This window comes from Bos mutus, chromosome 6 (assembly GCF_027580195.1).
Source record: "Bos mutus isolate GX-2022 chromosome 6, NWIPB_WYAK_1.1, whole genome shotgun sequence".
NCBI classification, from domain to species: domain Eukaryota; kingdom Metazoa; phylum Chordata; class Mammalia; order Artiodactyla; family Bovidae; genus Bos; species Bos mutus.
In genome coordinates, this window is record NC_091622.1 from 93,304,647 (window position 1) to 93,328,258 (window position 23,612).

Below are 23,612 nucleotides of genomic sequence, written 5' to 3' on the forward strand. Positions count from 1 at the left end.
ACCCCATGGACTGCAGCATGGCAGGCTTCCCCGTCCTTCACCGTCTCCCAGAGCTTGCTCAAACCCATGTCCATCGAGTCGGTGATGCCACCCAACCATCTTGTCCTCTGTCGTCCCCTCCTCCTGCCTTCAGTCTTTCCCAGCATCAGGGTCTTTTCTAATGAGTCGGCTCTTTGCATCACGTGGCCAAAGGTGCATACAGGTTCCTTGTATTTTATAAACATTTTCAAGAATAATTAAAAGAAACATGCATTTTCTTATAATTGGAAGAATTCAGTTCATTTCAGTTCAGTCGCTCAGTCGTGTCTGACTCTTTGCGACCCCATGAACTGCAGCACACCAGGCCTCCCTGTCCGTCACCAACTCCTAGAGTCCACCCAAACCCATGTCCATTGAGTTGGTGATGCTATCCAACCATCTCATCCTCTGTCATCCCCTTATCCTCCTGCCTTCAATCTTTCCCAGCATCAGGGTCTTTTCTAATGAGTCAGCTCTTTGCATCAGGTGACCAAAGTATTGGAGTTTCAGCTTCAACATCAGTCCTTCCAATGAACACCCAGGACTGATCTCCTTTAGGATGGACTGCTTGGATCTCCTTGCAGTCCAAGGGACTCTCAAGAGTCTTCTCCAACACCACAGTTCAAAAGCATCAATTCTTCAGTGCTCAGCTTTCTTCACAGTCCAACTCTCACATCCATACATGACCACTGGAAAAACCATAGCCTTGACTAGACGGAACTTTGTTGACAAAGTAATGTCTCTGCTTTTTAATATGCTATCTAGGTTGGTCATAACTTTTCTTTAGAAGAGTTAGAAATAGTCATAAAACTATCTTCCTAGAGATGCTGTATTTAAGGCCTATGGAGGTTTGAGGACATTAACATTGATGAGAAAGAGTTCTTCTCTTTCTCCTTGCATGCTCCCTCCTTTTCCCCCTTAGGATTGAATAGTCACATATGAATTTACAGTAACTTGTTGGAAGATAATATAGAAATTATCGTCATTTTCTCTTTTGAAGTTGTGTATTTCATCCTCTTTAGGTTATTTCCGAAGTTTATTTGTAGGGTTTTCCTGTGGTACGGTTTATAAAGCTTATAAATAAATGCCTATTTAGGAGCCAGTGTTAGTAGATTTTTCTACAGTAGCATTTAATTTTGAATATCTGTTATTTAAAAAGTTCTTCGGGGTGCTAAAATAAATAATAAGACTTCACCCCATCTCTCAGGGGTACTAGTTAGGAAATAGCCATGTAAACAGTTAATGTGTGCAGTGCGGAAATAAATGTTATAAAACCAAGTGGAAGCTTTAGATGAAAGAACAAGGAGGAGAGATTTGAGATAATTTTAAAGGATAACAACAGTTGCAGTGTGTGGAAACTGGCATTTTGGTTAGAGAATCCTGTCAGCAAACACGCAGACTCAGGATGCAGACTCAGACTCATCATACAGTTGAGAAATGTGGAACGTTTCAAACTGGCCTGGCTGGTGTGTCCATGGAGAGAGAGTGGAAAATGACGTGTTTCTAAGATAGCGACTTGTTCATAAGTTGTAACTGTCCAAATTAACTTTCATGAATTCTTTTGCTATAGTAAATAATCTATTTAGACTCCATTCATATGGAAGTTTCTATAAAATAAGGATATAATGCCTTGGTTAATGACTACTGAAATGAGTGTTTTGAAATCCAACCATTTTATTGAAATCATGAGTATTTTTCATTTTTACTCCATGAAATGGAGTGTATTTGCTTTGCAGTGTTGTATTAGTTTCTGCTATGCAACGAGGTGAATCAGCTCTACCTATACATATATCGGCCCTTTTTTGCCGTCCTTCTCATTTAGGTCAGCACAGAACATTGAGCAGAGTGCCCTGTGCTATACAGTAGCTTCTCATTAGTTATCTGTTTTATACGTGATAGTGTATGTATTTCAGTTCCAATTTTCCTATCCATCCTACCCCCTTGAAATCATGATTATATTCATACAAGTTTTTGAAAACCTCTTTTAGGACCACTGAAACCTGGAAATGGCCCTGAGATTTTACTGGGTCAGGGGCCCACTCAGCAGCCTCCACAGCAGCATCGAGTCCTTCAGCAGCTACAGCAGGGAGACTGGAGACTGCAGCAGCTTCATCTGCAGCACCGCCATCCTCACCAGCAGCAGCAGCTTCTTCAGGATGCTTATATGCAGCAGGTGATTCTGTTACTTGAGATGCAGAAGTATCTATCTTTTGTATTTATAGCTTCTATAGCTGTGAGATTCTTGCCAATTGTAAAAAGCAGTGAATTCCCTTTTGTATCATGGGTACGTTGAACGGTGGACTGAAATAAACAGTTTGCTCAGTTTCCTGCTTATTAAAGAAAATGCATTTTATTTGCATTCTGTGAGATACTTCAGAATGCTCTGTGGAAATAGGCTGCATTTTGGCTTTACGAAGCAAAGAATGTTCACCCAGTCATTTGGCACCACAAAAAAGTACTGCAGTTTATGATGAGCAGTATCTTTTGAGTTATGTTTTGAGTTCATATATATATATATATATATAGACTAATAATGTTGTTGAAAAGGTGGTATTAGGCTTTCAGAGGTAGCATTGTCTTGGGTTCTTGTTCTTATTTTTATGTTTTTCTTTTTTTGCCTGTGTTGGGTTATGTGTGTGTTATGTATGTGTGTAGGTGTATGGGGGTCAGCATTTAGAAGGGACATAGAAAAAAATGACCTTGACTTCTGTTTTGTCCTTTGCCTCATCAGAACCTGCAGATTTCTAGTGTCACTAAGCTATTTTATATTAATGGCTGTTGTTATCATCTTTCTATCATTTCCTGAACTATTTTTGAGCCAATTGTATGCATAACACTTCTTATGGGTGTACTTGTGGTCTGCTCTTGACTGATAGACCCAGAGTGAAGAGGAGTTAAATAGGGGTGCCATTGGATGGCCAGAAGATATCATTGAAGGGGAGACAGAGGAGAGTGGGAATTTACCGTTATAATTCCTGCAGACAAATCACTTCAGGGGTCTTCATCAACTAGTAAATGGGTTTAGGTTTCTTCCAGACATCCTTAAACTGTGCTGGAAATTGCTTTTAGTTGAATCTATTATGTTGCATTGATAATTTTGAAACCAGTTCCAATAAACAGATGTAAGTTCCAGTCACTTACTGATTATAGGTATTCCAGGTATTTCACATTAGTGTTTGACTATTGAATACCCAAGTCATTGTTACGGTAGGATCAATACTTCAGAATAAAAGGCTATGGGACAAAAGTGGCATGAGTAATATTACTGAATTTGTTTTTCAAATTGCAGTATCAGCATGCAGTGCAGCAGCAACAGATGCTTCAGCAGCAGTTGTTAGTGCATTCGGTGTATCAGCCACAACCTTCCGCATCACAATATCCTGCAATGGTAAGTGTTACATAACTTTCAGAGGTTGCTTTTGGAGTATACACTCCAGTGTTGGGATTCACAGTGTGAATAGTATTTTCTAGAATTTAATAATTCAGAATTAACTCAAGTTAATTAATGAACGTATATTTTATCAAAGCCAGTTATGTATGCTCAAGCAGTTTTACATTGGGTTGAACCTGGATTTGGCAGATCATAATTGACTGATAGTATTTTTCTCTTATCTCATAGTATAAGGAGATGACTGCTCACCCAGGATATCTTGTCATATGTTTCTTTCATTTGACAAATGTCTGTTGAATAAAAAAAAGTAAGGAAGGAAGCCCAAAGGAAAATTACATTTGCTTCAGAGAAATAGTTTGACCTTTTTTTATAGCAACCACCATACCAAGTGACTTTAAACTACTGTATTGTTTTTTTCTTAAACTATTTAAAGGAGAATTTTTGAATCCTGCTAGGTGAGCCTAACTTTCCAGTTTCTTAAAAATTGAGGTATAATTGACATAAGATTATGTTAGTTTCAGGTAGATAATGTAATAATTTGTTGTGTGTCTATATTACAGAATGATCACTACAATAAGTCCAGTTAAACAGCTTCTTAAATAGATTTATTTTACCTTGTTGTAGTGTTCTGCAGAAGCTGCTCCTTCAGATAAAAGTTGATTTTCCAGTTTCTGATTTGTTGCCAGTGTTAAAAGGAAGGAATGAAGTAAATAAGGGCACTGAAGTAAATAGGTGCACTGCTGATGGTGCTTAGCGCCCTTGGGTGTTGTTTTGTGTGATGGCATATTTTGTTTCAGATGCAGCAGTACCAGCAGGCTTTCTTGCAGCAGCAGATGCTCGCTCAGCATCCGCAGTCTCAACCACAGGCATCACCAGAGTATCTCACCTCCCCTCAAGAGTTCTCCCCAGCCTTAGTGTCCTACTCTTCGTCACTTCCAGCTCAGGTTGGACCCATGATGGACTCCTCTTATAGTGCCAATAGGCAAGTATTTTTCCACTGAATACAAAGGAAATCATTGTGGGAATGGGTGTTATCATGGAGTTGGAGTCATTTCATCAATTCAAGTGGCTCCTGAATTTGGAGCCCATCTTTTTTTCGAGTTCCCCCTTTTCTCTTACTAGTCCTCTCCTCTGGTCCCTGTGCGTCTCTGTCCTCTTTTCCATTTTCATCTGTTAATTCTGATAACTGCTATCTGCAGATAAGGCTTAGCAACATCCAGCAGCATTTAAGGCTAAGAAAAGGAAAAGGAAAATTATTGTCAAAAGCAAAGCTATTGTGGTGTCTCAGCACAACCAGGGCATAAAATCACTTTATTAAGTAGTGATTTTAGAGTGGTACTGTTTGTTACGGCAGCTGATTTTCACTTTAAGGTTTATTCACTCTGATAATAATAGTTAATATTTATTGAAGGCTTATTTATTTATGTTCTCTTTGCTTTACATGTATTAAATCATTTAATCTTCTCAGTAACCCTATGAGGTAGATACTGCTTCTTCTGTTTCACAGATGAGGAAGTTGAGACCTACAGAGGTCAAGGAACTTGCCCAAGGGTGAACAGCTAGTGACCTTTATGGAGGTGATTCAAATCCCATGTGGTCCCTCTCCCAATGCATGTCCTTATCTACCACCTCCATCATAATAAAATGATTTGCTTTATCAAGTATTTATAAAGTATGAACCAGGACACTTAAAAGTTTTCAGTTATAATTTTTTTTCGTCTTTTAATTTTTACTCTAGGTCAATTGCTGGTAAAGAGGCAGTTGCAAATATGACAAATCAGAAGAACATCAGTAACCCACCTGATATGTCAGGGTGGAATCCTTTTGGAGAGGACAATTTCTCCAAGTTAACAGAAGAGGAACTGTTGGACAGAGAATTTGACCTTCTCAGATCAAGTAAGGGACACTTGAAGGCTTATTTTGCTTCACAGTAAAATAACAGCTCTGTAATTATTCAGCAAGGCCAAAGACTGTTTTGGGATGGTAAAGAGAAAATTCTTTTTGCGCATTTGAGGGCAAAATTCAGGCCATCTTCTTTTACATATACTATCATACTATCTTGTGTGCATTAGAAATCAGTTGCTTGATGGTAGCTATTAAACCTAAGATTACTGATAATATGTTGATTCCTAACACTTAAATACTGTATATCTTTGAATGTTAATTCAGAAACCTCCAAAAAATGGAAAGTTAATGTTCAAATAAAAAGGGAGACATTAGTATCTTGCCTTACTAATCATTTTGCAGCTCTGTTTTCTTGCACACTCATTAGAAGATTTTGTGGGTCTGAGATGCCCTTTGAAAGTGCCTGAAAGAAAACATGGGCTACTACATTATGTTAATGTTTTGTAATGCCCTTTGAATGAGTGGTGACATAAAAGGGCTGCTTTGTTATCCTGGTATGGCAAAAGTGAAATAAATTCTTTTCCATCTTATATCAGATATCTCAATGTTTTTACTTGCAGTCATTGCCTTTTATTAAACTACCTAATACATTTGTCAAACCTCACCGTACATATATTAGAAATTATTTTTTGGAAAAGAGATATGTGGAGTGTTTTGAGGAGCTTGCGAAACAGTAGTGAAAACTCGCTCCTGAAATTTTAATTATCAGTTCTCTGAGTCTTGGGTGTGTGTGTGCGCATGAGTGCCTGTGCCAAGTGTTTTTCCCCATTTTGCATGTGAAAAGGTCATTAGTTACAGTTCCTAGTTTCTATTTTGTTTTCGGTAGCTGGCCTTATGAGAACATTTATTAGGTGAAGTACTTTGTTTCAAATTGATATATATTTTATGTTAAAGTTTATAAATGCCCTGAATTCATGTAAGAATAGTTGTTTGGAATTTAAATTTGTATTTTACTTATTGGTTATATGATTATGAAAAATTAAATTGATTAAATACAGATATAAAAATGAGTTCTGAGCCTTTAATAAAGGTTTGTTAACTTTGGTAAAACCAATTTACATTTTTTCATTAAAAAAATTATTTTTAAACCACAACATTTTTTGTTTGGCATTTTTCCTACAATTTATGTTGAGTTGGCTAAAAAGCAGGGTTTTTAAAAAAGAAAAGTATCTCTTTCCTTTAGAGAGATGGTAGGGAGATATAGGGGGTAACCAATCATTGTAACTTATAGGATTATTTTTAAAGCAAAAGATAAAATTAAAGTATTCATTTTAATGTATTCTAAGCAGGATAGTAATAAAGGTTTGCTAAATCAGTATTTTCTACTCTCTGGGTGAAAACTCCTGTCCACACTGTTTTAAAAACATCAATCAGTTTATGGAATGGGTAAAGTATTCACATTATTCTATACCTCATAAAAATGTTACTCTAAGCTCCCTAGAATTTATGATAACACCACGTGTTAGTTACTTTGCACAGGCAGGAATGGCATACAGGTATATACTTCATAAAAATTGGATTTAGCTTGTAAAACTCTTAACCAGCTAAATATTTGCTTTCAAACTTAAAGGTCTGCTCACATGTGTAATTTGTGTTTGTATTTGTATACATGTGTATGCCAAAGAGAGAGTTCACTGCAGTATTAGTTATGAAAAGATATTAGGTTCCAAATGAAAGTGCAGGAGGAACTTTATCTAAAGGTCAGACTTGGAAACAACTCAGCCATTTGGAAAACCGCCTAGATGGTTCCTGAGCTATTGAACTCATTGTCACAAGGATGATTTACTTAAGTTAGCACATAGCAGCAGAAAGCATGAATTCTGATACCTGGCCGTGCCATTTAACTAGGTGTAACTCTGTAAAGTTACTTAACTGCTGTTCACTTGCTCATTTCTAAACTGGTTATAATGATGCTTATCTCATAGGGTTGTCAAGAAGGTTCAATAGTCTGCACTCCATAAATGCCACTTCCACTTTTTTTACCTTCTGTGTAAGTCTTTGGGGTCTTATTTCTGAGGTTATTTTTCTATAAAAAGCATTTAAAAATTATATCTAAGCTGTCAGGTTTCTCAGCTGGCAATTAAAAAAACAAATGGAAGGGGTTTTGTGGGCAAACATGTCAACAGCAGAAGTGATTTATGACAGCATGGAAAGAGATTGACTACTCCAGGCAAGAATATTGGAGTGTGTTGCCATTCCCTTCTCCAGGGGATCTTCCCAGCCCAGGGATCTAACCTAGGTCTTCTGCATTGCAGACAGATTTTTTACCAACTGAGCCACCAGGGAAGCTTCTAATAATTGATAGGCACAGTAATGGGCTTCAAAAAAAGTGAAATGTCTTTAATAAAGTTTATGAAGAAATCAGTAATGTATAGAATATAGTTTAGAAAGATTTCCTCCCGCATTTGACTTAATTGTAAAGCTGAGTCATCATTAGCACTCCTTTCATTCAAAAGCAATAAGGTATCTAATATTTGATCTACTTGATAAGATTTAAATTACACAGATGGATCTCTTCTAGAACCTTGAGTTTCAATACACTAATGGTGTAGTGGAAAATGATTGTTGGTCATTACTGGTTGGTTCCTCTGTCTCTATCAACATTTTCCAAATTGAAGAAATAAATTTCCAATGAATGTGAAATGCCAAATTTATCTTTTTTATCAGCACAGATATTTATCAACAAATTTTCAAAGTCTTTTTAAAGATTTTTTATATTTGGCTTATGAAAGCTTTCCAGTGAGAAACTGAATACTTTTATGTTTGGACCTTAAAAATACTGGCATTGCCCATATAATGATTGTTCAGAATAAAACATTGCCATTTGAAGTTTTATTTTTAAAATAGTATGTGGTTATTTATTTTGAAAAAAAAGAAAAAAGATGTACTGTCTAGGAAATACTCTACTTGTATTTTGCAGGCAGTAATTCTAAAATTTTGAGATGTTACAATTCTAAGATATTCGTAATTGGTAATTTAAAAACCCGTTTTTTTAATCATTTTTAAGAAAACAGTGGAATCCACCTGGCCAAGGGAGTTAACATAAAATATGAGTCAAAATCTTCTTGCTTTTGCTTTCAGTATAACAGTATTTATGGTTTGGGATTTTTAACCTGTTCCTATTTAAGACCAAAATATTACATTGAAATTAAGCATTATTAATAAAGCTAGTCTCAATATTTTTTTAAAATTTAAACTTGTATTTTTCATGGTCTTTTGTATCAAAACATTCAGATTCATATGTTAACTTTAGAAATCCAATTGTCATAATCTTTAATACATTAAGCACTGATTAGAATATGGGTGTTTGCTTTGGGAAAATTTAACTTGCCTTTGAATAGTCGTGTAGCTCTACACATTAATTACAAGTAATATTTGATGATATATTTTCTTGTTTATGGATTTATTGTTTATTTCTGTTTAAAATTGCATCAAAATAACTAAAAGGAAGAGTCGAAAAAACTAAAGTCTGTGGCTCCTTTGCGTATTCTACTGAATGTGCGTTTTTTTTCTCTGACTGAAGCCACAGTATGAAGTAGATATTAGTATCAGTATATAAACTTAGTTTGTGGTAAAACATTACCTCTCACCATTTTAACCTGATTCAGACCTATTGCTGTTCTTTTAGGGCAGAATAACAGAACTTTTCAGGCATATTAGAATGGTGTCAAAGTATCAGATGATGACTCTACTTTTAAATGTTATTCTTTAACCTTTTGGCTGTTCAAGCCATTATCCATCCATATAAGCTGTTGAATTAACTTTTTAGAGTATATTCATTTTTCTGATGATATTATGGAATATAATTTGATTCTAAAATTTTAAAATTGTCTATTTTTGCCATCTGTATCTATTAAAATTCTTGAAAAAATGCTGTCTTCATTCAGCACAAATATTTTGGGAAGGCAGGAAGAGGTAAGTTACAAATCAAGCTTAAGTTTTACTCTAATGAAAAGAAAACAATTCAGAAAAAGAAAACAAAAGTTCTTTGAAAATGGAGCTTAAATACATTTTAGGGGTGACTGTATTTGAAAAGTAACTCTACATACCATTTCATTAGTTTTTATTTATACATAGTTGTGCCCTGGGATTCAGATTATCATGAGAACTTTAGAAATCTAAATGATTAAAAAAAAAAAATCCTTCTTGGAAAAATTTATCCTATTTTGTGGAACAATGAGAACATGATTCACTTGATAGTGAGTTTATTCTGCTTCCTGTTTTGAAATAATTGGATACATGAACTTTGTACAGAACAGTATCTTCATATTTTAAATTGTGGGGACCCCATATATAAAAAAATATTACTCCTACATGGTAGCCTTTATATTTTTTTCATAGTACAAACAGCATTTGTTACTGATTTCCTGAATTAAGGATACAATGACTATTTTGAAAAAGAACATCTAAATTGAATTTTCATTGCTTTCTATTTCTATATTGGATTTGAAAATAACCTCTTGAGTTTTGAAAGTTTTATTTGTACATAAATCAGTTGTCAGGTTTGTTGCCTTAAAATATTAGTGTTTCATTCAAAATTTTAAGTAAAAATTTAAACAACCTGAAGTTTCATGTGTATATTAATAGACTTAGTTTTAGCCATAAAACTGATAATTATATCATAAAGGTGTTCCAAGGGTCAGTTGTCCATAGCAATAATTAAGTATTTTCAAAATACCTCAGACTTTAGGGCCTTGTCTTCTCAAACCTGCACTCTCTGGACCAGCAGTGTCCTGGCATCTGGGAGCCTGTTGAATTGAGAATCTCAAGATCCATTGCAGAACCACCCAGTCTGATCTGCATTTTAACAACTCCCCAGGTGTTTAGAATGCACATTAAATTTGAGAAGCACTGTCCTAAGAGATTGCTGCTTTAACTTGGGGCTTTTTACCTCACTCTGCAGTTAATAGTCTTTTTAGAGAAGTCTAATTCGATCTGGATTTCCCCTCCCCTCCTGCCATCCCTTAGAACTCACATGAAATCAGCATAGTTTACCCATTGTGTGTGTGTGTGCGCATGTGTGCGGACGATTAGTCCTGGCTGACTCTGCAACTCCATGGACTGTAGCCCACCAGGTTCCTCTGTCCATGGAATTTTCCAGGCAAGAATACCAGAGTAGATTGCTGTTTGCTTCTCCAGGGGATCTTCCCGACCCAGGGATCGAATCCATGTCTCCTGCTTCTCCTGCATTGGCAGGCAGATTCTTTACTGTTGAGCCACCTGGCCTGGGAAGAAGCCAGTTTACCCACAGAATTCCTCAAACATGAAAAGAATAGTCCTGGGAATGCTTAAAATATCTGTAAGGGTAGAATGGATCTGATTATCAGGAATCAGAGGATAAAGAGACATTTTACAGAAATCCAGAAGTTGTCAACTGATAAAGTGCCTGGGTTGTGCAGAGTTTAAGGGCAGGGAAAAATAATCACTACTAGGGAATCAGGATACACTAAATCTTCACACATACCAGACCTGCTTCTACCTTTGAGCCTCTGCTCTGGCACTTTCTCTGCCTGTCTGTTCTTTCCCAGGAATCCACTTCCACCTCCTGGGAATCTTTTCTCACCAGGCACCTGTTGGCATCACTCCATTCACTCTATTTATTACTGCAACCTGTGCCTGCTCCCTTATTTCCTTTTATCGTGCTCTACATATTTCTCTCTCACTTTGTTTTTAAGTCGGTATTCCTCGTGTTTCTTTCTTATTAGTCGTTCTTCCATGCTAGCATGTAACCTCCATGAGGGCAGGAGTCTTCTTTTTGTTTGCTGTTGTATGCCCATGCTCTAGAACAGTGCCTGGCACATACTAGATGCTCAGCTATTTATTGAATGGAAAAAATGAATTCTGTTAAGTCTTTTAATTTAGTACAGAAATGTCTATATATTTGTATGTATGAGGATGGTTTAACCAAGTAATATGAGAAATGAACAGTAACACAAATTAACATACAGTGAATTATATTTTATTGCTATTGAAAAATATGATTTATCTCTTTTATGAATAAATGACTGTTTTTTTTCTGTGTGTATTTTTAGAGAAAGTTTGCCAAATATGTCTTTGTTTAATAATTGGGGTTTAACTTCAGACCTAATATGTTACAAGTTAAAAGATAACTGTTGTTTAAATAAGTCAACCTAAGTTATTTGTTAGGTTAATTATATTTAGTGAAATCTAGCACTGTGATTATTTTGTTAAACTTGCCTTTGTAGAAACAGATACATATTTAAACTCAGGACTACCCCCTGATACTTAAACAAATGAACTTTGAATCTCATATTTTTCAAGAAGGCTGTTGCTTTGCTTAATTTTCACTTTTATTTGTACTGTGTGCCACTTTTTTTAAAATTTAAAGATCATTTTGTTTTTATTTTATTTTTTGTTTTGTTCATCTTATTTTTGCAGACAGGCTCGAGGAAAGAGCAGCCTCAGATAAGAATGTAGAGCCACTTTCTGCTCCATATAACCATCCTCCAGAGGATCCTTTTGGTTCTGTTCCTTTCATTTCCCACTCAGGCAAGTTACATATGGAACATCATCACTATCATTAAAAAGAACACACAAGAACAACAGTAGTAACAAAGGCAAAAACCCTTATTATAAAGTCGAAGTCGAAATCAGATGTTAGTTACAGAAAATAGAACAGAAAATTATTTTAGCCTCTAGCTATCCTAGTTTTCCTAATGTTTTTTCCACTGGGTTATTTAATATGTGCCTTTTGCTGACACCTAAAAATGCTGATTTGCGTAGTAGAATATTAACTATTTCTTTCTACCTTTATCATTGGATACTGTTTTCATGCATGAAACTGTCTCCACTTTTATATACTTGAAATACTTTTAAAGACATTTTTATACTTAGCTTTTGCTTAAAAATCCCATTTTCCTAGTTGATACATGCTCTCTTATAGCTGCATTTTAAAAGTATTAGTGATTTTCTGTTTGTCACAACTTGTAACAAATTACCTATTCTTTTCTTCTTATTCCTTCTTTGATTTCAATCCAGAATTTAAATATTGTTATTATTTACCATTTAAGAATACTTGTAATAATATTTTCAAAGTGATTGCCTAGTTAACACTGTTGAAAATACAAGGATGGAATAGGATCCCACTTTGGCATAAATGGATTTGTGTGTATGCTTACATTATAGTGGAAAAACTGAGTTTAATCTTAGAGAAAGGAAGTGCAGTAGAAGAAATCACGCTTTACCAGAAGGTAAAGATTTTGTTTAATGTATTCAAGGTAATTGTTGACCATGTTCTTTGGTTCTGTTTTGTTTATTTCTCACTCAGGCAAGTTACATATGTGACTTCATCACAGCCATTTAGAAAACTTCATATAAGAGAGAGCAATAACAAAAGAAAAACGTGAATATAAAACCAAAATAAGATATAGGTGTTCAGGATTTCTGATAATGCACCGAGGCGGTGTTACGGCCTTTCAGATTTGGTTATCCAGAACACAACACAGTAACTAAGAGTGTTTCCTGGAGGGTTTCTTTATCTTATATTGGGGATGATAGTAGATACTTGATGAGATTATTGAAAGGATTAAATGAGAGCATGTTTATAGAAAACACAAAGCTCCTCAGTGTTGGTTGCTGTTGTGGCTGTTGTTATTGGTATGTTATTAAATAGTATTTTTACTACTTACTACTGAATTCCAAAATCTTAGTGTTCAGTAAGTTTTGTAGCTGCTATCCAGCTAGTAGTAGTACAGAGTTCCAATAATAATAAGCTAATTAACTACTGAATGAAATCTTTTCATAAAGTGTAGACCCAGGTTATGAAGCTGCTCCTCCACCAAGGACAGTTTTAACAGTGCCATTTGTATTTTTATTAAAGCATTCACTACCAGTATTCAGTACAGTATACATATATACATATCTGTTAAAAGCATGGTATTTGTTCCTGGTCTTGAAATGCACCCAGCTTTCCTTCTCCCTGAGACATGGTTGTTAGTTTGTATACTAACATGGGATGTGTGACTCTGTGAGTTACAGCTTGGACTATCTCATTTTAATAAACACCCTCAACTTCTGAAACATACAGAGTTTGAACAGTTCTGTCAATGAAATTCTGGATTTCTTGTGTTGCATTTCATTTTTAATTAGGTTTGGTGAACTTCCTTTACTCTCCCTAACCTTAACCTACCTCTTGGATCTTGTTATCTAATATGAAGTTAAATTGAATTTAAGGATGGGAAAGTTCACATGGTATATAGCAAATACTTACTGAAACATAAATTATTACAGATTGTCAGTCCAAATGCTGGATCATTATATAAGCCATGATGAGGTGTATCATTTATACCTTTAGAGTCTAGTGATTCTTTTTTTTTTAAGTTTTTTCCTTGAAATTGTTGTTGTTGTTCAGTCACTCATTCATGTCTGACTTTGTGACCCCATGGACTGCAGCACGCCAGGCTTTCCTATCCATCATCAGTTCCTGGAGCTTGCTCAAACTCATGTCCATCTGGTCGGTGATGCCATCCAACCATTTCATCCTCTGTCATCCCCTTCTCCTCCTACCTTCAATCTTTTCCCAGCATCAGGGTCTTTTCTAACGAGTCAGATCTTTGCATCAGGTGGCCAAAGTACTGGAGCTTTAGCATCAGTCCTTCCAATGGATAGTCAGGATTGATTTCCTTTAGGACTGACTGGTTTGATCTCCTTGCAGTCCAAGGGACTCTCAAGAGTCTGTTCCAACAGCACAGTTCAAAACCATCAATTCTTCAGCACTCAGCCTTCTTTATGGTCCAACTCTCATATCCATACATGACCACTGGAAAAACCATAGCTTTGACTAGACGGACCTTTATTGGCAAAGTAATGTCTCTGCTTTTTAATATGCTGTCTGTTTGTCATAGCTTTTCTTCCAAGGAGCAAGCGTCTTTTAATTTCATGGCTGATGCTCTTAATTTCTCCACATATGAATATGAGTTATGAAGTTATTCTATAATGAATAAGTATGAACAACTTTTAAGAAATCAAGCACAGTCTTTAATTTTGAGCACTTCTTTGGAATGCTCCCTACCTTCAGGTTCTAATTAGAACTTGTAGATTCTACTGATTCTTGAAGATCAAGGATTTTCTTCTTCTAGAGTGTCAGCAGTGGTTACTATTGTTGAATCCTACTGTATACACACAGTGGAAACTGAGGCTCTGAAGCGGGGGCAAGTGACTTGCCTAAGGTCAGATAGTGTATAATCCAGCTCTGTCTGATGCTAAACTCTGTTCTGTAAAAATAGCAAAATGAAACTGTTGCATGACTTTTTTTTTTTTTTAACCAGTGTTCAGTATATATTCTGTTCTGTGTGAATTGTTCCACTTGTAGATGAGTTTTTGATGTACTGTGGAAAGAAGTGAACTCCATGTCCTAATTCTCCACCATCTTGATTTCCCAAGTGTCAAGTGTCTTGTTCTAAATAAAAACCTACAGTAAGAGGAGTAACATAATAGAAATGTCAGTTCTATGGCATTTTTAATCTGGCTGGCAAATATTACCCACCTCTAGTATGATTCTCTTCTTATACTCAGGCCTTGTTGCTTGGCTCGTGTTCTGAGAAATTGTACAGATTTTGATAAAACCTTCTAATCCAGTAATCCTTGGGTCTGGTGGGATAAATTGCTGAGAAATGATGGCAGGCAGTATGCTTCCAATTCCAAGTCTTACAGCCCCTCCTTTATACCCTAAATGATGAGACAACAGAAGGCATGTAATTACAATAGCAGTTTCAAGCCATTCATCCTCTATAATCCGATAGCAAGGAAAAGAACATCAAAATTTTCTTGAAACTGGAAGCTTCTTATATGATTAAAAAGTACCACCTGCTTTATAAGTAAAAGAACTGTCCTCTCGAAGATGGAAACCTGATTAAAAGAGTGGTAACATGAATGGTAAGATGCAAATATTCCCCTCTCCTCACACTGTTTTGGACGTATTCTAAATATTTTAAGTTTTTAAAATTATTCATATATATATATAGGCAGTTTTATATGTAAACTATATATATAAAATATATATATTTGTTTATATATAAAATATATATATTAGTTTATATATAAAAACTAAAGACACAGTTTATGTAAAGGTTCATTTATGTGATTTAGGAATACATTTGCAATATTTATTTAAAATAGTGTGGCATTGGGACTTTCCTAGCAGTCCAGTGGGTTAAAACTTGCACTTCCAATGCAGGGGGTGTGGGTTTGATCCCTGGTTGAGGGCCTAAGATCCCACATGTCATGTGGCTCAGTCAAGAAATAAAAAAAAAAAAAAAATATATATATATATATATATAATGTATATATAGTGTGGCATTAACTAGAGTTCATTCTTTATATAAATTTTTTGTTTTAAAAATACTAATAAACTGTATGAAAGTCTATGAAAATTGAGAAATTTTAGCTTTTGAGTTTGGAATCCTCTTTTGGACACTGAAAGACCATGATGTCTTTGAAATTTTAATACCTAGAAATATCTTTTTATGAAAATTCAAGCTTGGAATAGATGAATTCATGTTCTTAAATTCATTTGTTTAGGTAAGCTTATTTTCCAGAATCTTTTAATAGTTTTTACCTTGTTCAGTCATTTTCCAGATCACTAGAATCAGATTAGTATGTGTTTTTCACAACTGTTGGCTTAGATGGTAAAGAATCTGCCTGCAATGTGGGAGACCTGGATTCAATCCCTGGGTTAGGAAGATCCCCTGGAGAAGGGAATGGCAACCCACTCCAGTATTCTTGCCTGGAAAATTCCATGGACAGAAGAGCCTGGCAGGCTATGGTCCATGGGGTTGCAAAGAGTCTGATTCAACTGAGCAACTAACACACTTTCGCAACTGTTTAAATGAATGATAAGTTCCTTGAAGTTAGGAATTAATCATATCTTTGCATGCTGTATAATACCTTGTTGAATGAATTCACTATTGAAGTGTACTTTGGTAATCTAATATAAACTTTCTATCACATACCCTAATATTTGAGTTTTCACTAGATAAGATGGATTTTATAAATGTTTAGCTCTATCAGGTAAGTTCCATTAGTGCCTTTATTTCCTCATTCCGTATGTGAGGAAGTTGAGACTTTTTTGGATGTCTGTCTTCCATGGATTTTGTAAAGTTGTATGTGCTTTTATTTGTTGATAAAGCCTTATAGTATTTCTAGAACTTAACCCTATGGTGAGTGAAAGTCGCTCAGTTGTGTCCAACTCCTTGTGAACCCATGGACAATATAGTCCATGGAATTCTCCAGGCCAGAATAGTGGAGTGGGTAACCGTTCTCTTCTCCAGGGGATCTTCCCAACCCAGGGATCAAACCCAGGTCTCCCACATTGCAGGCAGATTCTTTGGCATCTCAGCCACGAGGGAAGCCCGAGAATACTGGAGTGGGTAGCCTGTCCCTTCTCCAGGGGATCTTCCTGACCCAGGAATCAAACCAGGGTCTCCTGCATTTCAGGTAGATTCTTTACCAGCTGAACCACCAGGGAAGCCCTGTATGATTAAGATATTTATGATAGTGTTCAACAAACACTGTTTGCTGAAATAGAAGCAATATCATTCTCATTCTGTTAGTTTTTTGTTTCTTTTTTAAAAATGTTCAGGCATAGGTTTGTAAAGGGGGATACAAAAGAAATGTAAGGCAAGCCTGTGGTTATGTTTTGAAAGGGGTCGGTTCTAAGCTGTACTGAATGTTTGCTGGTGATGATATTCTCCTGGTAGTTTATAGGATTTACAGAAGAGAGTTTTAGATTAGTGTCATCGGCCTTAAACTTGGACAGGTCATTCAGCTTTTCTCTAATTTCAAATTACTTTTGTGTTAAAAGAGATTGGACTTGTCTTTAAAAATCTCTTCTTGTTTTTTTGATTTCAACATATAGTTGAAATTATGAAACAGGATTAAGATCACCAAAAGAAAGAAACAAGAAGAGAAACGAGAAAGCCAGGGAATGAGCATTGGTTGGTAACGTGTCGTATCTTCAAAATGGTAGGAAGTCATGACAGTAAGCTGACATAGAAAGCAAGGGGAACATTTTTGAAGACGTGGTTCATAAGGCTGAAGGGGAAAGATTGTAGCAGAGCTAGCTTACAGAGCATTTTCACCCTAATGTTACTGTGGGAGCTTAAATGGTGGGGAGTTAAGAGAATGTGTGAAAACCCCTCGGCACTTCATTCGCACTCAGGACAGTATTAGTTACTATCTTCTCTGATTGGTTTCTCAGGACCGTTAGCAGTGTGTGGTAGGTACTCCATACTCATGAAATGATGGTATAAGCCCGCACAATAAGACAGCCCTCTACTGAGCGCCTGCAATGTGCCGGCACTGTTGCAAGCTCTTCACCTGTACTCTCGCTTTAATCTCTGCTGCAGTTCCCTAAGGCGGACACTACTGCTGTCCCTACTTTACAGATGAGGAAACTGAAACAATAAGTCATACCTGACTCCAAATGAGAACTTGAGTCATCAAAGGACACTTTGATGAAGGGAGGGAAGTATGCTGTATATTTTGATATGGGCAGTTGCCAAATGGTTAATTTGGTATTTAACTTACTTAGTAAATACTTGTTATTTTATGCATAGTACTAAATAATTGAAGCACGGTTTGTTAGCTTTGAATTACTGTTTTGACATTTCATACAGAGATGCATAATTAAGCCATAAAGCAGTGAGAATTTATGTGTCAGTAGGCGCTGATTCTGTTGGTACTTTGGTGACTTCCATGGTTTTTTTTTTCCCCCCAATACATGGACGGAATTTCCCCGAGGAGACAAGTTCATATGCCACATGAGAGTTTAACTTCATAGGGTCACTGCTGCTCTTCATACTTTACCTGTATCTGCACTGTCTGTCTTAGTCACTCACCCTCTTTTCAGGATTTGGCTCCAGTTAGATTTTAGATGGTTCCAGTAATCAAACCCAACCTCAAAAGATGAGGATTACTCAAAAAGCTGAAATTTTTACAGTTTGTAGTTCCAAGGCACAAAGCGGAGAAAAAAGTACCTTGACTGGAAGCCAGCAAATCTACCATATTTAGTTTAAGCAAAGAAGACTGTGCTACTCAGAGCCCAAAATAAAAATTAGTCAGTATATGACATTTTATAGTGTATTACTGATATCAGTTAATGAAGAAGAATGTAACTGAGATGTGATACTGAACACATTGTAGACATTTGTTTATGCTTTAAATACATGTTCCTGGTGGTTATTAAAAATACTGTAACTCCCCTTCTTCCTACCTGAAAACCAGCCATTTTTACATTAATCATACAAATCTCAGTAAATAAAGGGATTATTAGGATTTGGGATATATTGAATTATAAAGCAACATATTTAGGCTATCCTTTTGGGAAATTAACTAAAGCAGTGGAATAATCCTGATTTAAATTTTATAGCAAATCAAATGTGTAATATTTGCTCTAACAACTTGGAAAAAGCAATCTGGCACCAAGAACAAGCAGTAGGAATATCTGAATTTTTTAAATTACAGGAATATGTTTAGGCAAAGAAATGGGTTGAAAAAGTTGATGGCACTCAGCTGTAAGTTACATTTTAAAGTACTGTAAATTGTACAGTTGGTAACCAATTTTATAACTTGGTAATTCTTATTTTGAGTCTTTTGTGCCTGTGGAACAGGACTAAAAGTCTTAGAATATATTGAAATGATTAAAAAAAAATTTATTGGAGTGTATTTGAGTTACAATGTTGTGTTACTTTCTGCTGCACAGCAAAGTGAATCGTTACACGTGTACATACATCTACTGTTTTTTAGATTTTCCCATAAAGACCATTACAGAGTATTGAGTAGAGTTCCCTGTGCTATACAGTAAGATTTTATTAGTTATTTATTTTATATATAGTAGTGTGAATATGTCGATCCCAATCTCTCATTTATCTCTCCCTCCTTTAATTTCCATTTCTTTCTCAGTTTTTTTTTATCGTTTTGCATCAAAGAGAGGACAATTAAGTAGATGGCTGTTGTTACAGAGAGTAAAACCTTACCTGGGATGGTTGAAACTTGAAGCTTTGGAATTTACCTTTTCCCTAGCAAGGGGTGGTGCAGAGCAGTGACCACTTGTGTTTAACTTTGGGCTTCATGATGCTTAGTATTTGCGTTGCTCTTAGGATGCTGGCAGAGAGGCCTGTTGCTGCTCTTGTCTCCACACTAGGTTATGAAGGAATGGAAGGATGAAGAAGCAGAGAAACATTTCAGCAGGGTCAGGGTGGGTTATGATCATATGGGAGGAAAAAGGAATTTGGAAAATAGTTTTGATTGCTTGTTTTAGTTTTGTGAAGAGGTGACGATAAAAGAAATAAAACCAGTCTGTCTACACCAACCAGAAATTTACCCAGTTGTCCATACTTTGCAGAAATGTAACCTGAAGCCATAAAGCCAGTATAGATCATTGCATGTGTCTTTTCATGTTCTTTTTGAAAGCATTCCTTTCAATTTCCTATATTGTGCTCTTAACTATAGCTATTTAAAAACCAGAGATAATGTTTCCAGGATCCGAAATGTACCCTTGTGGTGTGTGAATATACATTTGTTTGCCTGGTGATTTGTTTGGACCTGAGTCACTCTTGAATTATCCATAGAATTGCACCCTCTTGTATCTTCTCCCTGTTCTTCCCTCTCATTTAGGTCTGTCTTCAACCATTGAGTCCAGAGAAGTAGGTGGGAAGTTGGAGTATGATGTGTGAGATTATTGAGTTTGGCCTTGTCCTGGAGATGGCAGTTAAACACTTTAGTGCTTTTGTGTCAGGCACTATTTTAAGTCCTTACTTTACAGTAGTCCTATAAACAGAGCCTGTTATTACTGTATTATTCTCTTGTAATATGATAATATGTGTTCCCTCAGGAACAGACCAGAGGATTTAGCTGTGGTCTTAGTAGTTAACAGTTAACCTGGTAACTAGGTTAACTTTATTAGCTGTGTATTAAACATGCATAAGGAAGGAATAACAGTAAATCACTAAATTGAAATTATTAGTAAAAACATGCTTCCCATCCCCGCTTCCCTGGTGGGTCAGAGGTTAAAGTGTCTGCCTGCAATGTGGGAGACTTGGGTTCAATCCCTGGGTTGGGAAGATCCCCTGGAGAAGGAAACGGCAACCCACTCCAGTATTCTTGTCTGGAAAATCCCATGGACGGAGGAGCCTGGTTCGGACACGACTGAGCTACTTCACTTTCACTTCACTTTCATAGTTCTATTTAAAATCCAGAATAACTAGAAACAACCTAGAGGTTCATTCTATAGGTTTATAGTTAAATGTTATACAATATTTTATTACATCTCTATCAGAATTACTAATGGACTATATCGAAACCTGTAAAGATGCTTTAAAAATGGTAAGTGGAAATCCCCACAAATTTATATCCATACTGATAGTTTAAAAAGTAGATCTGTATAGCGCTTTACAACAAAGAAATACACAGTCTGTATTAATACAACTTTGCTGCTGCTGCTAAGTCACTTCAGTCGTGTCCGACTCTGTGTGACCCCATAGACGGCAGCCCACCAGGCTCCCCCGTCCCTGGGATTCTCCAGGCAAGAACACTGGAGTGGGTTGCCATTTCCTTCTCCAATGCATAAAAGTGAAAAGTCAAAGTGAAGTCGCTCAGTCGTGTCAGACTCTTACCGACCCCATGGACTGCAGCCTACCAGGTTCCTCCGCCCATGGGATTTTCCAGGCAAGAGTACTGGAGTGGGGTGCCATTGAGAAGCTGACAAAAGGCAGAGTAGGAAGTAGGTGACAAATGTGTTTTGGAAAGCAGTGTTGACAATTTAGGTAAAGGAAACAATTTAGAAGACTAGAGTTATGTAAGAGTACCCAAAGAAGGTCAGTTGGAGGACCTCTGTCCTGTGTTAAATGTTCCAGAAGACTTCTAGGAACAGAACTCTGTGCCCTAGAAATGGAATATTTTCCAGGGGAATTAACAGAGCAGCATTTTCCCTGAGTGCTTTGTGCAGAATTGTATATAAAGGTTAATAGGTGTTAACGTGTAAACAAAAGTGTTCGTAGTGAAGGAAGTTGGGGAAACTAGGTTTCATTAAGTCACATTCTTTTGTGTACGACACGTCCGCACCTTTGGTTTGATGAGCACTTTGCAGATGAGTGGTGGTGGGGGGTTACATTATAAATGTACACTCAGTTGCTTGAGACCACAGAACTGTTAGGTTCTTATGGGAATAGCATTCTGCAGAAGACACTTTAGGGAAGATATTGGACTGTCCCTGGAGGTGTCCACGAGCAGGAATGAGGGGTGCGTGTTGTGGCTCTGGTGGGCAAGTCGCCTGAGGAGTAATATGTTAGCATGTCTCTTAGAGGGACTATCTCACTAAAGATAGTGAGGGATGGTTGCAAGTCTTTGCCATTACGTTTTTGCTTTGAGATAAAAATTCATGGAAATAAATGCTCTGGCTAATCTAAAAGCAAGCTTTCTTTTTAATATCAGAAGTCTGCTATATGGAGAAGTCAAGTGAGAATCCTCATTTGACTCGATTTTAATGTTAGGATTTAAGATAAGCTTATTATGAATATGTAAAGATACAGCATATAGCTCTTGGCTGGTTTCAGGGAACTGGCAGATGAATAATGCATGAAGATTATATTTGTGTTTAACTGATGGAAATCTCCGCATCTTCTCTCCCCCTCACTGCTCAGCCCCACTAGGCTTCCTCCCCACCCCCCACTTCAAGGCTGTCAACAACCTTTGTGAGCTGACTAGAGCCAGCGGCCATTTCCATCCTCAGTTTGTTGGGCCTCTTTGCATCACCCAGCCCTGTTGTCAGTTCCCTCCCCTGGGAACACTCTCCTCTCTTCAGCTTAGGCGACATGGCACTCAGCTGGCTGTGGTCCTCCTCTCTGGCACTTTCCTGTTTGCATTGCAGGTTCCTCTGTTGACTTCTGAAAGTTTTATACCTGAGTGATGGATCCCTTTTCCTCTTGTACTCTCTTCATCAGCGATTTCCTTCAGACTTGTGCCTTTCTCTGTACAGTGATGACTCCCGAGTCTGTTTTCTCCAGCCAGAAACTAATCGTGGTGCTCAAGCCACAGATACTTTGCTCACACTCAGATGTCTCACAGATACTTCAAACTTTGTGTCCAGACCAAATTCTCCTCTACTTCCCAGTGTATTCTTGACTCTCTTCTGTATTAAAGGCATTGCCATCCATCCAGAGTTTTCCGCCCGTCTCTGATTCTGCCACTTGTGTTTTCCCTGCCACCATAACTTCTAACTTGGTGTTAGTGGCTCAGTTGCATATGACTCTTTGTGACATCATGGACTGTAGCCCGCCAGGCTGCTCTGTCCATGGAATTCCCTAGGCAAGAATACCGGAGTGTGTTGCCATTTCCTTCTCCAGAGGATCTTCCTGACCAAGGGATTGAACCTGGGTCTCCTGCATTTCAGGCAGATTCTTTACTGTCTGAGCCATCAGGGAAACCCAACTTCTAACTTAAATGACAGTTTCCTCTCCTTGATTGGTACTTTTGCAGCCACCCGCTTCAGTCTTTTCTCTATGGTATTCACTTAATCTTTTTGAGATCTAAATCTGATCATTGCACTTTAAATAATTCATGACAGTTCCCTACTACACACTGAATTTAGAACAAAACCCAGATTTCTTATCATGGCCTTAGAAGGACCCTCATGATCTGGTCCTTTCCCCTTTCTTTCCCTCCTCATCTTGAGTAGTATCGCCTTTGTTCACTGTGCCCTGAGCACACTGGTCTATTTTCAGTTCTTCAAACATGCCAGCCACCGTCTTTCTTGACTTGGTCTTCACACATGCCGTAGCTGTTACTTGGAGCACCTCTTTGCCTGCGCTTTGTGTGGCCGGCTTCTCACATAACTGTCTTAACTGTCATCTTCTTAGGGAGGCCTTGGGCAACTGTCCAGACTAGCTTCATGCACCCTTGCCCCCTGCCCCATGACTTAACACCTCTGCTCTATTATTTCAGAGTGCTAGTCACAGTTTAGGTTTCTTTATACTCTCTGAAATTCTTGAAGGCAGGGACCAAGTTTATTTTATTCACCAGTGTTATGCTCAGTATATATCATATAGTAAAGGGCTTCCCTGGTGGCTCAGTGGTTAAGAATCCCCCTGCCAATGCAGGAGACGTGGGTTTGATCCCTGGGTCAGGAAAATCCCCTGGAGAAGGAAATGGGAGCCCACTTCAGTATTCTTGCCCAGAAAATTCCATGGACAGAGAGGAGCCTGGCAGCCTATGGTCCATGGGGTCGCAGAGAGTGGGACATGACTTAGCGACTAAATAACCAACTACCCTATAGAATGTTTCG

At 37.1% G+C, this 23,612-nt stretch overlaps 1 protein-coding gene across 4 annotated transcripts in view; it reads left to right on the forward strand.

Annotated features, from left to right (window-relative positions):
* Positions 1–23,612, forward strand: part of BMP2K (BMP2 inducible kinase) — a 115,634-nt gene that overhangs the window by 85,822 nt on the left and 6,200 nt on the right. For 3 of the 4 annotated variants that reach the window (XM_070372564.1, XM_070372567.1, XM_070372565.1), the window contains exons 11-15: positions 2,007–2,191; positions 3,308–3,406; positions 4,207–4,391; positions 5,148–5,305; positions 11,714–11,824. In XM_070372564.1, coding sequence (XP_070228665.1) covers positions 2,007–2,191; positions 3,308–3,406; positions 4,207–4,391; positions 5,148–5,305; positions 11,714–11,824 — 738 coding nt within the window. The remainder of the gene's footprint in view (positions 1–2,006; positions 2,192–3,307; positions 3,407–4,206; positions 4,392–5,147; positions 5,306–11,713; positions 11,825–23,612) is intronic. The other variant, XM_070372566.1, reaches the window with a different exon arrangement.